General features: G+C 51.9%; 2 protein-coding genes across 2 annotated transcripts in view; both read right to left on the bottom strand.

Annotated features, from left to right (window-relative positions):
* Positions 1–19881, bottom strand: part of CASTOR2 (cytosolic arginine sensor for mTORC1 subunit 2) — a 60000-nt gene that overhangs the window by 32888 nt on the left and 7231 nt on the right. The window lies entirely within an intron of this gene.
* Positions 7608–8081, bottom strand: LOC132349393 (small ribosomal subunit protein eS26-like). Its single transcript, XM_059897758.1, has one exon. It carries the CDS (start codon positions 8079–8081, stop codon positions 7608–7610), a length of 474 nt encoding a protein of 157 aa, XP_059753741.1.

Raw genomic sequence — 19881 nt, 5'->3', positions numbered from 1 at the left:
GGTTATGAACCTGAGCTGAGGTCACTGGTGCAAGGGTGAGGGGCTGCAGGTGATTGGGACCAGGGTCTGGCAGAAGGGACCCAGCCACAGAACAGGAGCCAGGGTAGGCTGCTAGGCTGTAAAAAGGTACAGGAAATGCCGCAGCTAAAGAGCTATCCAGAGGAGGTGGTCTGAGAAGGGTCCAGGAGCCAGAATCAGGCAAGAGTCCTAGGATGAACGGGCAGGACTGGTCCCAGGGCTACAACTCACTCACGTTTGGGTCATTCTATTTGGTCTTGGCTGGTCAGTGATTTGGGGGCTCACTTGGGCTCAAGAGATGTATATTCGATCCCCAACTTGGTCCCCACAGTCCAGTCTCTATTTAATAGTCTGATGGTGCTGTGTGTAAAGGGCTAATGCTCTGGGTCTCAGTTACAGCACCAGCCCCGATGGCCTTATTTTTTATTTTTTTCATTTAAAAACTTAAAAAAAAATTTAAATTTTATATTGGAGTATAGTTGATTTACAACGTTGTGTTAGTTTTAGGTGTACAACAAAGTGATTCAATTATACATCTATATATGTATATACTCTTTTTTTTACATTCTCTTCCATTATAGGTTATTACAAGATATTAAGTATAGTTCTCTGTGCTATACAGCAGGTCCTTGTTGGTTTTATATATATAAGTGTGTATATGTAAGTCGCACACTCCTAATTTATCCCTCCCCCTCACCTTTCCCCTTTGGTAAGCCCTGGTGGCCTTAGACATTTACGCAGCCCCTGAGCCTGTGTCCTCTCTCATAAAGAGGGGGATAACCCCACCGATCACGGGGCCAGGGTTCGAGGTCGACATCCCTCTGTAGATAAAAGCACCAGGCACCAACGGCTGATCCAACAGCACTGGTTTCCTTCTTTCCTTTCAGTTCGGATAATGGCCCTGATGTTCCCCTGGTTTTCTCTGGAACTGGAAGCTTATTCAACCTCCCCTGTTCCTGCAGCTGAGGACACACACACACACACACACACCCTCACACACACACACACCCTCACACACCCTCCAAGGATGCAAACAGGTTTCGGTCAGCAGGCTGAAAACAATAATCAAAAGACCTGACCCTAAAGCAATCTGTGGTCCTCGTCCCCCCAGCCCCGCCCCACCAAGCCCCTGACACTATTAATTGGGAACCAACCGTCCCTAGAAGATTCACCATTATAAGACTTTGGAACCACGCTGAGGTACTGCCTGGATGGAGTTGCCATCCTGTTGCCTGGCAACTCTGAGATGCCTCAGCTCCCAGGTCACTCTGCGCCTCTCTCATCTCCTGTGGCCCCTCCAATTCTGTACCGTCTGCTGCTGGCTCGGGGGCAGGGTGTCCTGGGTGGCCCCCTTGGCTGACTCCATCCTTAGATGGCCCCCCATCAGCACCGACCTCCAGCTTGGAAATCCCCCAGGGCCTGGATCTTGTCCCTCCACCCCTCTTGGGAGCAGCTCAACCCTCTCTCTCCCTCGTCTCCCCGTGCCCACGCTCTGCACTCCAACCTCCACTTCCAGGTTCCTAAGACTTAGGCCGCCCTCTCAAAACATCTCTGCCTTTCCATCCATCTCATCCCCTTTCTCTGGCCTCAGAAAAACAGTACCACTGTGGCAACCTATCTTTAAGCCTCTGTTCCCACTGGCGCCTCTCCCTCAGGAATCTCATACTTGGCTTCCTTGTCTTGGTGACAAACAGGCTCAAGTTTCCTCCATCCTAAAAAAAGGCTCCCTCGTGCCCATCACCTTCTTCCCTCCACCACCACCACCAGCCCTCCAGCCACTGCCGTTGGCCTGCCTCAACCCTCAGCTCACAGTGACCTCCACCAGCCAAAGCTGATGGCCTCTTCCCTCATGCCCTCCTGTCCTCGGACCTTTTGGCTGGACCTTACATGGTGGGCCAAGGCCTCAGCCTGGACACTCATACCGACCACAACAGGGTCTTCCAATATCGACACTCTCCTTTTGCTTCCTGCAGTGTCTTCTCTTCCAAGCCTCCCCAATGCTCTTCTCACATTACACCCTCCCTGCCAATTTTCTCCCTCCCAGGGTCCCAGCCACTGTGGCCCAGGCTTTCTCCCCAAGCCTCAGACTCACACTTCTCTGCCTATGCCGGCTGGACTGGTCTCAGACTCATTTCTCACATCCACCCGCTAAGACAGGAAGTATTGATGCCCATTTGACAGATAAGGAAACTGAAGACAGTGACCCGGCAGACAACCGAGGCTGCTGCGCGTGCCCTCATCCTGATGGGACAAAACGGAATCACACACCGGTCGACTCTAAAAACCCACTGCTGGGACTTCCCTGGTGGCGCGGTGGTTGAGAATCTGCCTGCCAGTGCAGGGGACACGGGTTCGAGCCCTGGGCTGGGAAGATACCACATGCCACGGAGCAACTAAACCCATGTGCCACAACTACTGAGCCCGTGCTCTAGAGCCCACGGGCCTTAGAGCCCGTGCTCCACAATGAGAGGCCACCCCAACGAGAAGCCCGCGCACCACAATGAAGAGTAACCCCCACTCGCCGCAACGAGAGAAAGCCCGTGTGCAGCAACGAAGACCCAACAGAGCAAAAAAACAAACAAACAAAAAAAAAAAAACCCCACTGCTGTTCCCCTTGGGCGTGGCCGACAGCCGACCACCAGGGCAGAGCCAAGGCCTGGGGTTGCCCTGACCCTGGGGCCGCAGGCTGAGTCATCTCAGAGAACGTTCTCATTTTCAGCGGCTGCGGCTGCCTGTTACACGGGCAGCCTGGCCGACACTCGATCTGTTTACTCTCGGATTCCGAACCCAGCAGAGCGAGGTCCTCACAGGGGCCTCTCCTGGGCATCCTGGGCAAGGAGCCCGGGCCGCTCAGAGCCCTGCGAACCTTAAACCGGGAGACGGAGGGGGAGACAGAGGGGGGAGAGGAGGAGGGCCATTTCCAGGTAAACTCGTCCAGCAGATCCACGCTGAGATTTCAGACTTACGAACCTGATAAATTAGCAGAGGGAAGAGATTTGCGAGGGTTGGTTTAATTGGTGGAATCATTTACCACAAGTTTCCCATTAAAACTGCAATGGGCCGGGGCGGGGGGGTGGGGCGGTGGTTGGGGGGGGAGGGGGGAGGGCGGGGGATGCGGATCTTCCTGGAATCACCCAGACAGGAAGGTGGAGCACAGGGAGGTACAGAATCAGGCTGGGAAGGCCACTGTGTGCTGCCTCCTTTGGTAAGGGAATCCCGGAGACCGAGCCTCTATTTGCATACCCCTGGGGAGGGGGAGATCACTACTTTGCGCGGCAATTCATTCCATCCTGGGGTAGCTTATTTCTAGAAAGCTCTATCAATGTGGCCTCTTTAATAACCGATACCCAGCTAGTCTTAATTCTGCCCTTCAGAGATGCAGGGATATTTGCTCCAGCTGGGAAAGTGGCAGGAAAGGAGCCCAGTAGGACCATCACGTCTTTGCACAGCGGGAACAGGGCTTACGGGCTAAAACGCTGCATAAACCTCAGCTGTTTGCTTAAAGCACTGGTTCTCAACCTTGGCTACACATTGCACTCACCTGGTGAACCCTGAAAAGTACCCGGGGGCCTGCTGAGGGTGGGTGTACAGCCGAAGTTGGAAAACCAGAGTGGCAGGGGGCCAGCCTCCCTTGCCGGATGCCTGGGCCTTCCTGGCCGGGAGAGTCGCTGGCAAGCTGCCTAACCAGGGGCTTGAGCATGGCACATCCGCCACCAAGTTCTGGGGGGACCCCCCTGGGCGGGGGCCTAGCTGCAAGGCAGTGTCCATTTAAGGAGCTCCTGCTTGCTGCTCCTGGGGCTGCCTCACACCCGGCTCTGCTATCTTTACGCCTGCAGACTCCCCCAGGCCGCTGTGGGGATGGCACTTCTGGACCCTCCGAGACAAGACTGAGAACACCTGTTACACCCCGTGGAGCACACTGCTTCCTAAATCAGAAGCGCCACTGCTCCCCGAATGTCAGGACCCAGGGCCGTGGGTTTAAGCTGGTTCCAATAATACCCGTTCACCGCAATGCCAGCAGGGAGGTGATGGACGGGAACGACCTATTGGTTTGCCTGGGCTGTCCCAGGTTGGGCACCAACAATGCTTCGAAAATGGGCAGAATCACACAGAGGCGACAGAAGTCGGGTGAGCGGGCAGGAGAGGGGAGTGGTGACCAGAAGAGGGGAGTGGGGAGACTTCCAGGATCCTGGGAACATTTTCTATGGGTTTTTCCTGGGAGCTGGTTCCCCAGGTGTGGTCAGTCTGTGGGAATTCACGGAGCCACACGCGTAAGATCTGTGCACGCCCCACGTGGCTGCTACTTCACTACCAGAGAAGAAAAATCCCAGAGGGCAGGCTGGGTGGAGGCCAAAGGTTCAAGTTCTTGCCTTTCTACGTGGCTCACATGCCAGGGTGTACCTCTAGGGTCCTCAGAACAAAGGTTTGAGGGGGCAGAGGCAGTGAGGAGGTGACCTGAAGATGGATGGGGAAAAGGACTCTACAACATCCCTTCTGGGACTTCTCTGGCGGTCCAGTGGTTAAGACTCCAAGCTTCCACTGCAGGGGGCACAGGTTCGATCCCTGATCAAGGAACTAAGATCCCGCATGCCACGTGGTGTTGCCAAAAAAAAAAAAAGTCCCCTTGGTGACACCTCCCCCCCCTCACTGGGCTGGGACCAAGCAGCTCCTCAATGGCACTCATCGCTTTAGGTGAGAAATGTTTTTAATGAGGTCACCTTGGGCTTGGAGCACAGTTTCTTACAGGTAATTTTTTTTTTTTTTACTCAAAGCCTTTTTCTGAACTATGGCATAATTTACCATAATGAAACGTGCAGATTTTAGGTGTGCCGTTAGACGAGTTTTGACAATTGTATACTCCCATTTAGCCACCACCCCAATCAAGAGAGAAAAACTGGGAGATTGGGAATGACATACACCCTACTATATATAAAAAATAGATAACTAATAGGAACCTGCTGCATAGCACAGGGAACTCTACTCAATACTCTGTAATGGCCTATGTGAGAAAAGAATCTAAAATAAAAAAAAGAGTGGATATATGTATATGTATAACTGATTCACTTTGCCATACACCTGAAACTAACACAACATTGTAAATCAACTATACTCCAATTAAAAAAAAAAAAAGATATTGAACATTCCCATTACTGCAGAAAGCCTTCTGTCCCTTGCCTGTGGATCCCTAAGACCACCCAGAGGCAACCCCTGTTCCAGTTTCTATCATTAAAGATTATTTGCTGGTTTGCGTGCCTCACAGCCATGAAATCATACGGTGTGTACTATTTTGTGTCTGGCTTCTTTTGTTCAGTGTATTGTTTTTGAGAGTCATCTGTTTTACTTTATGTCGCTTTGTAGCCACATTTATTGCTGAATATATATGTATGTTTATATATATTTATAATGTATTATAATATATTTTAATTTATCCCTTCTCTTGTTGATGACATTTGGTTGTTTCCAGTTTTTGGCTATTATGAATAAAGCTGCTATAAACATCCTTATTAAAAAAAGATTTCCTGGCTGGCTTCCTCTGTCCCAAATTCCCGTAATTCCACAAAAGCAGCTCAAGTTTGCCCCCAAGAACTCCTTTGCACACCTCGGCCCACCCAAGCGTGGCTGAGTCCCACCCTCTCCACGGGGTGGGTCCTATAGCACAGCGGTCAAGCATCTGCTGAGATGGAGAAGGACCCCGCTGACATGGGGCCAGGCAAAAACAAGCACACAAAGCATTACCGTAGTTTGACTGCGGGAAGGGCTGTGGAACAAGGAAGCGTTTTATTTATTTATTTAAAAAAAAATTTTTTTTTTTTTAAACTTTTTGGCCGCGCCCCGAGGCATGTGGGATCTTAGTTCCCCAACCAGGGATTGAACCCGCGCCCCCTGCATTGGAACCTCTGAGTCTTAACCACTGGACCGCCAGGGAAGTCCTCAAGGAGGGGTTTTAAAACAGAGCAGCTGTGAGGGTTTCCTTAGGATGGGGTGTCTGGGAAGGGCTCGGAGAGGATGAGATCCAGGCAGGGGAAGCAGCATACGCAGCGGACCCCAGAAGGAAAGACCCCTAACTCGCGGAAGAGAAATATTCTACGGCGCTGTGGTCCAATTGTGTATAGCCAGGGAAACATGGAATATCATCTATACTTTGTAATACATCGTTGAGTGGAAAAGAGCAAGCCCCAGAAAACACACAGCCAGATCCCCTTGTCAGGTGTATACACAGGGAAACATGGAATATCATCTATACTTTGTAATACATCGTTGAGTGGAAAAAAGCAAGCCCCAGAAAACACACAGCCAGATCCCCTTGTCAGGTGTATACACAGGGAAACATGGAATATCATCTATACTTTGTAATACATCGTTGAGTGGAAAAAAGCAAGCCCCAGAAAACACACAGCCAGATCCCCTTGTCAGGTGTATACACAGGACAAAACTGTTTGTAAAAGTCAAGGGAAAGGTAAGTGTGGGTGCACAGCAGTTACCATCATGGCATGGTCATGGGGGTATTCTTATTCAAACAATAAACAAACGTAACTTGAAAGCTAGGATCGATAAGTATGTCACAGAACAAGGATGATGAGTAATTGCATTCTGTGCACCTGAGGTCCATTAAAAAAAAAAAAGGAAAAAGAAGGCTTTGAAATGTTTGAGGGTCTATGTCTTAAGCAGCTCACTTTGGCTGCATGGAGAGCAGTTCCCACATCTCACTGGCAATCTCGCTGTTCTATCTCTGAGCCTGCCTCTCTGTATCTGCTTGAGTCCCATCTTCTCTTAGGTGGGGGGAGCTGGCTTCATACTCCATTCACTGTGGACCACCAGGGGGCCGCCCAGGGGATGCAGGACCCAGAAACCGAAGCCCGTGAGCCTGGCCATATCAGACCCCTGGCCCCTGTGTCCCTCCAGCTGGGAGCCTGGGAGGACGGTCAGGAGCCCCAAGAGGAGGTCTGCTCAGCTGCTACCATCTTTACCAAGTCAGCAGTATCAGCCGAGCTCCCCAAGATAGGGAGTCGGACACAGACGCACATGTGTTTCTGCAGGGGTTTCAGGGACAAGAAACCAAAGGGGGTGGATGGAGGATGGGAGGAGGATATCAAGGAAGAGCTTGGAAATGCCTTTACAGGGGGTTACAGCTCAAAGGTGTGCAAGATACTCAGGTGAAGAGAACCAGAAGTCAGACAAGCTTTGCATATTCCATACCCAGGAACATTCTTCACTTGTACCAAGAAGCCCATGGCCCTCTCGGCCTCTTTTTCTTCCTAGCACTTTTGGGGCAGAATAGTAGAGACATATTTTTCTGTACCCAAGAAACAGGCCAGTAACAGCACAATGACAAATGGGCCTGGTACCTGGTCTCAGTGGAGGTGGGGCGGTGGGGGACACCAGGGTATGGAAGGGACTGAGGCTGCCTGTGGGGCTGGTGGGGGCGGGCGGCTCCTTTCCTACCAAAGAGGGGCAGCTGCCACTCAGCTCCGATGTACTGTCACACGTGGGCCCTGGGTTGCAAGATCTTCCAATTTTTCCAGAAAAGCTGGAAATCCAGATTTTGGTGATCTCTCTCAATATTTAAATGTTGGTGTACTTTTTTTACTTTATTTTCTTTCCAGGGGACAGTATTCTTCAGTCTTTAAGGACTTAGCTCCTTCCATGGGCTTTGGCGGAGGTCGTGGGGCAGCACCAGCAGGTCTAAATCGGGGTGGAGGTGTTCGGTCCTTCCGGGCTTCCCGAGAACGACTCCTGACTACCTTGTGGTGAATGGCACAACTCACGCAGTAATGCAGTTTCACATACAGCTTGGGAAGCAGATAGGCATAGAAAACCCTCGCTTCGGAAATGTCCCTGATGGCTGCGGCCTCTACGATGTTCCGAGTGACGAACTTCTTAATGGCCTCATCCTCGGGCATGCGTCGGGCACAGTTGGTGCAGCGAATAGGCTGCAGGTGGCCGCGGCCCTTTCTGGCATAACCATTATTCCTTCTTTTCTTGGTCGTCTTGGAAGCGAGGAGGCGAGAGCTAAATGTTGGTGTACTTTTCAAAAAACACACCGGGTGGGCCAAAGAAAACATGTCTGGCCTACAGATTCCCCAGTTTTCCCTTCCTAGACCCCCTGAAGTTCTCAAATGTCTTGGGATTTAGGGGCAGTCAATTTCCTGGATGAAGGGGTGTCTGTGTGTGTGACCACTCATGGGATCGGTGTCTGGAGTGAGGAGGCGGGGTCCCGAGCTAACGGCCCCTGGGACCCCTTAGAGCTCCCTGGGCTGCCTCTGAGGTGGGGTCAGGAGTAGGTTAAGTGAAATGTAAACCAGGTGAAGCAGAAGATGGCCTGTGACCATCTGCCGGCTCTGGGCATCTCAGCTGCTCCCTGCTCCAACTGGGCTTCAGCACCTCCAGCTGGGTCTGTTCAGCCTCGACTCCTAGCAAGCTGGGTGACCCTGGGCATGCCCTGAATCTCCCTGCGCTTTGGGCTGGTGCCTTGTCACTCCCAGAGTCAGAACACAGGGCCTACGTGGGAAGGATCGTGGCTCCAGCTTTGCCAAGCCGCTGCCCTGTCCACCGCAGTTCCACGGGCCCAGCGCTGCGTTAGCTGGGGATGCAGACGTGATGCTGTGTTTACATACGCGGGGTGGATGCAGGGAATAAGCAGAGAAGGGCAAGCAGGGGAGCGCTGGGGGTCCGGGACTCACGGAGGGCACCCTGGAGGTGGTGGCGCTGGAGCAGAAAGTTGAAGCAGAGCTAAGTGTGGGAGCAGCTGGGATGTCAGAAAGGAGCCCTGAAGTCCCCGGATGGAGCCAATTCCTGCTGGCCAGGCCAGCCTAGGTCCAACCACATCACACTACAGCATACCCGACTGCTTTGTCTAGGAGCCCACGGGGTGTATCTCCACCATATGCCTGCAAAGGGTGGCACATACGGCCAGGTGTGACCTCACTCCGCCCAACCCTAAGCCAGGACAGCCATCGTTGAAACGAACCTGGCATTCTCTCTACTGAGTCCAAACAGACCTAGAACAGTGCTATCCAGGAGAGCTTCCTGGAATGATGAAAATGGTCTACACCCGCGTTGTCCAGTTGGGTTAGCCACCAGCCACGTGTGGCTACTGAGTGCTATGAAATGAGGCTAGTGTGGCTAAAGAATTGAATTTTTAAAAAAATCTTACTTGATTTTAATTAATATGAACTTAGCTAGAGTTCATATTAATGTGAACTAGAGGCTACCGACTTGGACAGTACAGTTCTAGAACTTTTCTACCCATCACTCATTCATTAGCAAGCAGCCTCCACCTGAAACAATGCCCATGTCGCCTCCGTGGCCTGCAGCTCCAGGTCATTCGGCTGCGGTTAACCCCCCAAGCCACAGGCCCTGGGACCATTCCAGGTTCGGATTCCATCTCTGTCTCCATGATGTCCGGAACCTCACTGAGGTCCTCAAGAGTGAAGGACTAGCTGCTGGCGTGAGGCGGGGTCTCGAGTTTACCACTACTTTCCCCCAGAAAAAGCCCCCCGGTTGTTCACTTAGCTCAGGGGGTAAAATGTTTAGCACTGACATTTAGCTCTTTTTTTTGTTTGTTTTTGGTTTTTTCTTTTTGGTTACGCTGCACGGCTTGCAGGATCTTAGTTCCCAGACCAGGGATCGAACCTGGTGATAGCGCACAGTCCTAACCACTGGACCACCACGGAATTCCCGACACTTAGCTCTTTTAATGAGCTCAACCTTGAACCAGGGAGAAAGGGCAGGAAAACTGCTATTGTGCCCATGAGTACCTGACCTACCTGCCTCTCTCTTCACCCTCCCGTTACCAAGATGGGCACACTGAGGCTTTGGGACAGTCTTACCGGGGCTCTTTCCACTGGTCCTCAATCTCAACGGTCCAGGAGGGCTAGGGTGGCATGGGGGACACATAGGGCAACAACAGCCAGGGCTGCCAGAACAAAGCACTGGGGGCCTTAAACAACAGAAGTTTATTTTCTCACAGTTCTGGAGGACGGAAGTAGAACAGAGTGCTGGCAGTGTTTCTGGAGAGGACTCCCTCCTGGCTTGATGAAGGCTGCATCCTTGCCTGGCCTTCCTTCTGTGCACATGTGGAGAGAAAGCAAGCGAGCTCTCTGGTGCCTCTTCTCCTAAGGACACTAATCCTATTGGATCAGGGCCCCACCGTTATGACCTCTTTTAACTTTAATTACTTCCTAAAGGCCCATCTCCAAATACATTCTCACTAGGGGTTAGGGCTTTAGCATATGAGTTTTGGGGGGACACAAACATTCAGTCCACAATACCCTTAAAGACACTGCCAGCTACTGAGAAGAGACCTGTGAAACAACTGGACAAATGACCAGAGATGATGGGAAAAGGGCTGAAATGAACATAAGCCCATGAGAAACGGTACAGAATGGTTCCCAAGCTGAAGGGAAGGGGCTCTGAGCTGAGCCACAGCCTAGCTCCCCAGGGCCTGTCTGCACCTGGGGGGGATCAGTGTGACCGCCACGTGCCTTGGCAAGTCCTCTCCTTTATGGACTCAGTTCCAAATCCATGAAATAAAAGAGCTGAACTAAAGATGTCAGGCTGGGTCCAGCCCAGAGTGGCCGAGAACTAGCTATTCAGTGTGCTAACATTCTCCACCAGGGAGGGCAATGCTTACACCCAAATGGTGCCGTCCCAGACCTTAGGCTGGGGCAGGAGAGGGCTGGAAGGGACCCCTTTGTGGCCAGCCTCCAGCCCTGCACCTGCCTGCCCTGGGGCAAAGAATCCTTTGGTTGGTCTACTCTCCCTAGCTGTCCCAGGCTGGGGCAGGCTCAGTCAGCAGCAGAGCTATGCTTACTAACTGGACAGGGGTTGTCAGCCCCTGCTGCTTCCAAAGTGTGCCTGGCCTGGGGGTCCAGCTATGGCTGAGACATGCCTGCAAAGGAAGCCCCAGCCCAAGCTGTCACGTTGTCCTGCACTCCTGGTTGATGGTGACACCAACTTCCCAGAGTCAGGATGGGCCGAAAATCAACACAGGTACCCACTGTCAGCTCTTTACTACCCAACCTCTCCTGGGGGATGCAGCGTTTTCTTTTGCTGGGTTTGTACCTGTCATTACCTCTCTGAGCTGCCTGGAGCAGCTCAATGACAGTCTAGTGGCCCTGCCCCACAATGAGAAGGGCCAGGCCCCAAGGGCCTTCCATGGGCTCTGGGCCAAATATTTCACTTTTATTAAAATTCTCACTTGGCTGTGGCCTATATCCCAGGGCCACATCCAATTTGCCAAAGTCGTGGAGGGAGAGAAAGTAAGGGAGACAGTGGCGTTAAAGTAATCAGAACATAACGATGTTAAAAGGAATTTCTGATGAGCTGGCTAAGTCAGTGTTATCACCCCATTTTGCAGATGAAGAAACTGAGGCCTGGAAAGGCTAACACTCCACCAAAGGCCGTGAGTTAAGTGGGCAGAACATGCTATGTGTGACTGGTAAGCGGGTAGGCCTGGGCCTCTGCGGTGCCAGCATCCTCCACCTGCACAGGAGGTGGGTGAGCTTCTTGCTGCATCTTTGGCAGCCGCAAGAAGGCTCTTCCAGAGCTCTCTGAGGGCAACAGGGGCCAGAAGCTGCCTACCCACCGCCCTGGGGCGGGTGGGTATCTTTATGGGGTCTGGCACACTTTACCTCTGGGACAGCTGTGAAGCCCCAGGGAGGGCACTGCTCAGGCCCAGCTGCTCCCAGAGCCTGGAGCCTCCCCATCAGCTAAATCTGGCAGGAAGGTGGAAAGGCCTGGGGGTGCTGGGACCTGGGCCAGTTTCCAACATTTGTGGAGGTGAGAGAGCTCTGGACCTGTGAGGGGGCAGCCCCTGGAGGTGTGGACTCAGCTTCAAGGGCTGGGCACACTGGGGATGCTTGAGTGTGGGCGTGGCTACCTGGGCCCCAGGGCCTGGCAGACAGATGTCTTCACCTGCACATGGAGGGGGACAGCGGGGGAGCTGGCCACAGAGATGGGCAAATACCCTGATACGAGAGCAAATAAAATCAGGGCTTTAACTATGGTGGGCCGACTAGAGGCTGGCTGCTCTGGAGGTGAAAGGCTTAAGACCTGCCACAGCCCACTGGGGGCCTGTGAGCTGGCTGGGGGAAATAAGATGAACGGTGACAGAGGGCCCCAAACAAGAAGACAAGCAAATGCCTCAGGGCTGGCATGTGTGTGCATAAACACATACCCCCAAATGGAAGGTGACATAGAGGGGTCCTTCACCTACCAGGCTGTCTGATGACACACTGCGTGGCGAGGTGGTGGGAAGCAGGCCCAGGACACCCAGACAGGGATGTCAACGGGAACCCCTTTCCGCAGGCACTACGTGAGGACTTTTCCAACACACGTGCTCTGACCCCGGGTTCTGCTTCTAGGCATTTGCCTGCAGGCATATTCTCACGCACGCAAAATAAGGCCTGTGCCCCAAGTTACATGGTATGGCATTAATTGTAAATAATGACAAAAAAGGTTGGGAACAAAGGTCCACCTGCGGAGTAAGTTTAAAGATATGATGGTCACCTCGTCCTTGGGAAACTGTGCAACAGTTAAAACGAAGGATGTGAATCACCACTAAGACGAACTTCAGCTGAAGAATACCACGGTGCAGAATGGGAATACTGAGCATGGTTTAATACCAATTTATGTTAAAAAAAACAAAAAAAGGGAGAGAAAATACTACATATGCGTATTTGCATACACACACACACACACACACACACACACACACACACACACACACACATATATATACACACGCACACACAGGAAATATCACCGAGATCCCCACTGATCTCCTTGTCTGTGGGGGCGGGAATTGGTTGGCTGAAGAACAAGGGTGGGAGGAAGCTTTTACTGGGCACCTTTGTGTAACTTTGGAATTCTAATAAATTGTGAATTTGCTATCTATCCAAAAATTAAAAACAAAGGGGAAAAAAAACAGAGGCAAGGAGGCGATAGGGCCAAGGTGGACTGCCAAGGCAGGGGAGCCAGGTAAGAGTGGGGTGCCAGCGGGGGGCACTGAGAGGGTGCAGGAAGGAGGGTGTCGTGGCCAGGGGCATGGCGTTGGAGGCCAGACTATCCCGGGGATCAAACCCCAGCCCTGCTGTTGACTTGTGCTGTGACCCTGGCAGTCACAATCCTCTCCTCCTTCCTGCCCAGGACCCAGGCGACAGCCCAGACATAGCCTGATGCCAGAATGGAGGAGAATCAGAGGATGATGGGGCTCCCTGCCTCTCCCAGGCTGGGGTACAGCCTCTCTTGCCCACCTGCAACCCTCTATTTGGGAGGGGGCCTGACCCTGACCCACCTAAGGAGCCAGGTGACCTGTCATCTTAAAGCAGACCCTGGCACTCTGCATTCTCACCAGCTAGAAGCTGCTTGGTTACCGCCCCCCCCCCCACCCAGTAAGCCTGGGTCCTTCAGGGGTGGGTAAACAAAGAATGGGGAAGGTATCCCAAGATCTCCAGCCTCAATGTGAAGACAAACAGCCCACCTAAGCCTTCCTGAGACCTGGTCTATGCTCACCCTCCTGCTTAGAGACCACAGCACCAGACCCAGTCAGAGAGGCCCAAAGCACAGCCTGCAAGGAGGGAAATGAGCATCTCCCAGAGCCCCAGACCATCTGGGGACATCTAGGGGTTATGGACAATGGATGCTCAGGGAAGCCTAGCTGATGACAGCCAAGGCCTGATGAGCAACTCCTAGAGGCCAGGCACTGGATGCACAAGAGCACATGAGGCTCCAACAGGACCCCAGGGGCTCAGCAGCACTTTCCAGATGTGAAAACTGAGACTTACTGCAGTGAAATGACTCCAAATGTGGCATATGGACTGAATGTCTGTGTCCTCCACAAATTCATATGTTGAAGGCCTAACCCCCGATGGGATGGTATTTGGAGGTGGGGACTCTGGGAGGTGATTAGGTTTGGATGAGGTCATGAGGATGGGGCCCCGTGATGGGGTTAGTGCCCTAAGAGAGGAAGAGAGAGATCTCGCTTGCTTTCTCTGTCCATGCACATGCACTGAGAAAAGACCATGTGAGGGCACAGGGAGAAGGTGGCCATCTGCAAGCCAAGAAGAGAGCCCTCACCAGGAAGTGAATCTATTGGCATCCTGATCTTGGATTCCCAACTTCCAAAACTGAGAAATAAACTTCTGTTGCTTAAGCCACCCAGGCTGTGGTATTTTGTTATTGCAGCTCAAGCTGACTAATACAGGTGGCACAGTGGGGGTTCAAATTCAGATCCGTCAAGACTCATGCTCTCTCACTGACAATCTTCTCTACACACCCCCCCACACCCTGCAACACCTCCACCTCTCAACTTTCTTCTCATTCTCACTAGCCTGGATTTGTTGTCTGTTGTTCAGTATGCATTTTATTATATTAAATACACATAAAATTTACCATCTTAATGATTTTAAGGTATACAGCTCAGTGGTATTAACTACATTTACATTGTTGTGCAACCATCACCACCATCCGTCCCCATAACTCTTTTCGTCTTGTAAAACTGAAACTCTGTCTCTATTAAACGATAACTCCCCATGCTCCCCATCACCAGCCCCTGTGTGTCACCATTCTACTTTCTGTCTCTATGAATTTGTACAGTATTTATCCTTTGTGACTGGCTTATACCACTCAGTCCCCAAGGTTCATCCATGTTGTAGCAGGTGTCAGAATTTCCTTCCTTTTTAAGGCTGAACAGTATTCTACTGTACGCATACACCACATTTTGCTTATCAATTCATCAGTCAATGGATACTTGGGTTGCTTCCATGTTTTTGTTGTTGTGAATAACGCTGCTGTGAACATGGGTGTACAAATATTTGAGACCCTGCTTCCAATCCTTCCGGGTATACACCCAGAAGTGGCATTTCTCTAGCCTAGATTTCCCACACTACATTCTCTCTCATTTCCTTTTCCACTGGGTCATTTCTCTGGGCCTTTTCCCCCAGCTGTTCTCTTCCTTACCTGCCCTGCCCTCCCCTCTCCCACGAGCCTTCTTCGGCCCTGGGATTACACCAGTGACCAGATCCTGACCGAGGAGGCTGGACAGAGCCCACCCTCTCCTCATAACAGGGCCATCCCCTCCAGCTCCCACGCTGCTCCAGCTCACCATGGGCCACACTGGCCAGGGCTCTGTGCTTTTGCACATGCTGTGCCTCCTTCTTGGAAGTCCCTTCTCTACCTCAATGCTTCAAGCCTGGCTCAATGCCACCTCTCCTGGAAGCCCTCCCCGACCCACCTGGACTCAACTGTACTTCCTCTCCTGTACCTCGAGCTCCCCCGAGCCTTGAAGACTTTCCTCTCACCAGATTAGTGTAATCAAGATCTTGGAGAGCTGTCTTCCCCACCGTGCTGTCTACAACGAGTCCAGGGTTGTTGTCCAAGTCCTCAAAGGGCCAGCATGTGGCACAGAATGGGTATCGAGACACACTTGGGAACTAGTGGACATGAAGGAAGCCTCAAGGGTCAAGAATCCACGCTAGGTGTAAGGAAACCCCAGAGAGCAAGAATGAACCATCTCCACGGTGCAGCCTCTGCCTTCCCAAGCTACCGTCCCATGGGCTTGATTCCCCCTGGGGTGGCAGACAAGCCCTCAGAAGCTGGAGGCACAGGCTTCCAGACCTCACAAGCAGCTAACTGCTCCCACGGGGACCCCCCTTGGCCGGTCCCTGCCCTTGGTGGGTGAAGGGACGAGTCTGCGGAGGACACCTGCCCTCATGGGACAGAGGTGTGTGCGCGGGGTAGGGGTGGGGGTGATGCAAGAACCTTCATTCTGCAGGGGGACTCAGGGGTCCTGGCTTTTGAGAACAAGCGCTCCTCGGGGCATTAACTCAGGGCAACCTTCCAATGGTTTGATTTTTTACGGGGCATTTTAACAACACAACTGGTGCCCAAGTGAGGCCGGCAGTACAGGTGGGCGCTAAGGGGTCTCGCGATCGCCACCATCTGAGAAGGGCTCCCAGGACCTTGCTGGGAGCGGAGAGCTCATGCCTTTGAAAGGACACCGGCGCTCTTGGTTCTGACAAGCTGCCCTTACAGCGGGCCGCCGGCCTAACCACAAAGGTTCTCGGGCCCACGTGCCTGCAGACTCCTCTTCTGCTGCTAGCCTCCCCATCCCCGGCCCCCTGGGCCAGTCTGTCAGTCCCCACAGCTCACTCAATTTAAAAAAAACACCCCTGGTCAAATAAAAATCAGAATTAGTCATTCCATCCTGCAACCACCAGCTCAGCCCTTCCAACAATTCCAAAGCAGAACAGACCATCAGCACCGTGGGGACAGAGGCCACCGCTACCCCTTCGCCAAGGCGTGCAGTCCAGCCCAGGGCACTTCGGTCCTCAAAAAATATCCGTTGGATTCATATGAATGATCAGCTCACTGTGGGTCGGGTGCCTAAGCCCTTGATGTAAAATCTCCCACTTAATCTTCAGTGGAACCCAAAGAGCTCGATAGCACGGTGCCTATTTTAAAGATGGGGAAACTGAGCCTCCTTTGAGGCTCTCAACAACTTGTCCAAGGTCACAGAGCTGGTAAGTGGTGGACGTTGGATTAAAAATACGTTTTCTTGACTCTTACAAGTGTGTACGCCCCCTGAGAAATGGACCTTAGCACAGGCCTGAACCCCAGGCTGCTGGGTGTCTGCTGTGTGAATTGGGGTGAGTTACGAGCTGCTGACTCCACCGTCGGCTGGGAGCCCTCCTTCCTATGGAGCCTGGTGAGGGAAGACGATGGAAAACCCTACTGCAGGCTGACACGTAGTAGGCTCTCAAGAAAGATCGCCGAGGCTCTGTTCTAAATCCATCCTATCAGTCACTGCCTCAGTGACTTTTGAACTCTGAAGGAAAAAGATTGAACTTTGAGAACAAATTTCCACCCACTGCCTTTCCTGCTCAAGAAAGGGAGTAAATCGTGGGGTGGGGAGGGGCTCAAGGAAGGTAGGCCTGGTGGAGAGGCCCTGAGGGTGGAGAGGAAAGTCCAGGGGAGCGTCCAGGAGGCCCACCTTGGAGGGAAAACTAACCCTACCTTGAACGTATGCACCTTGTACTGCCCAGGGTCCGAGGCCTGTGCAGGAGGAGGGAGGCCTGACTTGACTGCCCGCCTCTCCCTTCCTGCCAGAACTATATACCTCCCGGCAGCCTGGGCTCAGATCAGGCGGCCACAGCCTAGGCTGGGTCAGCTGGGGAGCCCCCTCTCCACTGACAGCTGCCCAGGCCCCTCAAGGACCCCAAGAGCTACAGGAACCTACATGTCACACTTCCTTGCCTCCACTGATGCACCCGCTTAGGTGACACCAAGTTCCAGTGAGCGCTGTACCAGGAGGACCATGGGCAAAGCCTGCTGTGGCCAGGTGCTTAACCTGGGCTATCCCTTCCCCATAATCCTGTTCGCCCACAAAGACACCGAGTCTCCCAGAGGTTCAGTAGCCCAGACTGTGGTCACCCAACCGGTATGGGACTCCAGGCTCCTACCCATACTAAGCTAGTGTGGTGGTTTACGAACATGGACTCTGCAGCCAGAGGCCCTGGGTTCAAATCCCTACCCCTCAGGTATGTCAAATGGTGCAGCCGCTGTGGGAAACAGCCTGGCAGGTCCTCAAAATGTTAAACACAGAGCTACCATGTGACCCAGCATTTCCATCCCTAGGGATCTACCCAAGAGAGATGAAAACACACATTCACACCAACACTTGTACACAGATGTTCACAGCAGTGATCTTTATGATAACAAAAATGTGGAAACAATCCAAATATACATCAATGGATGAATAAACAAAATGTGGTCTATCCAATACAATGGAATACTATTCTATCATAAAAAGGAATGACGTATTGACACACAGGCTACAACATAGATGAACCTTGAAAACATGATGCTCCGTGAAAGAAGCCAGTCACAAAGAACCACGTATTGTATGATTCCATTGATAGGAAATGTCCAGAACAGGCAAATCCCTAGAGACAGAAAGCAGATTAGTGCTGCCAGGGGCTAGGAAGTGTCTGCTTATGGTTTCTTTTGGGGTGACGATGGACGAGTTTTGGAATTAGACACTGGTGATGGCTGCACAACTCTGAATACACAAGAAGCTACTGAGTTGTACACTTGAAGAGGGTGAATTGTATGGTACATGAATTATATCTCAATAAAGCTGTCATTAAAAAAAAAACCCTACTCTTCACTTGTTGGTTTTGTGATCTTGAGCAAAGTCAGTGTCTCAGTTCCCCCATCTGCAAAACGGGGCCAGTAAATGTACCTACGTGCTAAGGGTTACTGTGAGGATTAAGTGAGTTAATGCATGACGTGCTCCAAGCCGCTGTCTCACTGGGTGCCAGCTCTTTCCCTCGGTCTGACTCTGCTGCCCACGCTACCCTGGCTCACCGCCATCCACTCACCCACCACACTGCCCTTTGGTTCTGCACACTCGCCAGGCTACTACCTTTTTCTTTTGTCCCCCAAATTTCTGTAAAACATACATGCTATCAAACTTATCATCTTGATCATTTTAAAGTTTACTTTTCAGTAGTAAGTGCATTCGTATTGTTTTGTAACTGATCTCCAGGACTCTTCATCTTGCAAAACTGAAACTCTATACTCACTGAATAACAAGTCCCCACTCACCCCCCCTCACCAGCCCCTGGCAACCACCACTCGACTTTCTGTCTCTATGAATTGACTTCTCTAGGTACCTCATGTAAGTGGAATCAAACACTATTTGTCTTTCTGTGACTGGCTTATTTCACTCAGCATAATGTCCTCAAGGCTCATCCATGTTGTAGCATGTGTCACAATTTCCTTCCTTTTTAAGGCTGGATGATACTTCATTACATGTACAGACCACATTTTGCTTATCCGTGCGTTTGTCTGTGGGCACTTGGGTTGCTCCCACCTTTTGGCTATTGTGAATGATGCTGCCATGAACATGGGTGGGCAGATAAGACCCCAGGCTTGTAAGCCTAGCTCTCAGAGGTCAGAGTGCATCCAATATATTATAATTAAGGCAAGGAAGAGTGTAAGGCATCCAGAGGTGAGCTTCCCCTTAGAAGGTGTAATTTAACACACTCACCACAAACTGAGTGGCTAAAGGTTTGGGGGAACTGGCAGCTGGGGGTGATGCTGGTAGGCCTGTCAGCTTGTGCCAAGGTACAGCACTGGGTCTTGGACAACCAGAATCTGACTGCTCCAGCACCGGTGGGACTAGGCTGGTTTATTCAGGGCTGGTTCCTCAGACCGGAGGTCTGTTATAAGATAAACATTTGCCAGCAAGCGCAAGCTCAGTCCTTTGCAACAGAAGATGAGTTAGTGCAGTGGAGCACTGGTCCTGAGGAGGCCTGGACATGCACCTGGCGTGAGGACAGAGGGGGACCAGCTCTCCCACCCTATACCCTGAGGCACAGGTGATCCCAGAAAGCCACTTACCCAGCCCCAGGGTGGCTTCAAGAGCTATCTGGCTGGATGAAAGCTGGCTAGGGCGATCACACATTCTGGTTTGCCCTGTTGTCCAGGGTAATTATTTTTAGTGCTCCCTGTTATTCTCAGAAGTGTCCCCATTTGGATGATAAATTACATAGTCACCGTATCAGTTATCCACTGCATAACAAATTACCTGAAAACCTAGTCGCTTGAAACAACAAACTTGTGTATCTCTCACAGCTCCTATGGGCTAGGAATGTGGGCATGGCACACCTGGGCACTTCTGGCAGAGGGTTTCTTATGAGGTTGCAGCCCAGGTGCTAGCTGGGGCTGCGGTCATTGGAAGGCTTGCCTGGGGCAGGAGGATCTGTGGTCAAGGTGACCCACTCACAGGCTGGCTGTTGGTGGGAGGCCTCAGTTCCACTCCACTGTGGGCCTCTCCACAGGGATGCTTGAGTGTCC

Source organism: Balaenoptera ricei, chromosome 15, assembly GCF_028023285.1.
Source record: "Balaenoptera ricei isolate mBalRic1 chromosome 15, mBalRic1.hap2, whole genome shotgun sequence".
NCBI classification, from domain to species: Eukaryota; Metazoa; Chordata; class Mammalia; order Artiodactyla; family Balaenopteridae; genus Balaenoptera; species Balaenoptera ricei.
The sequence above is the reverse complement of the archived record's forward strand: the minus strand, read 5'-3'. Positions and strand labels throughout refer to the sequence as shown.

What these genes read in the sequence shown, in the direction of transcription:
- LOC132349393 (XM_059897758.1), bottom strand. Translation starts at nt 8,081, where the DNA reads ATGTTTTCTTTGGCCCACCCGGTGTGTTTTTTGAAAAGTACACCAACA.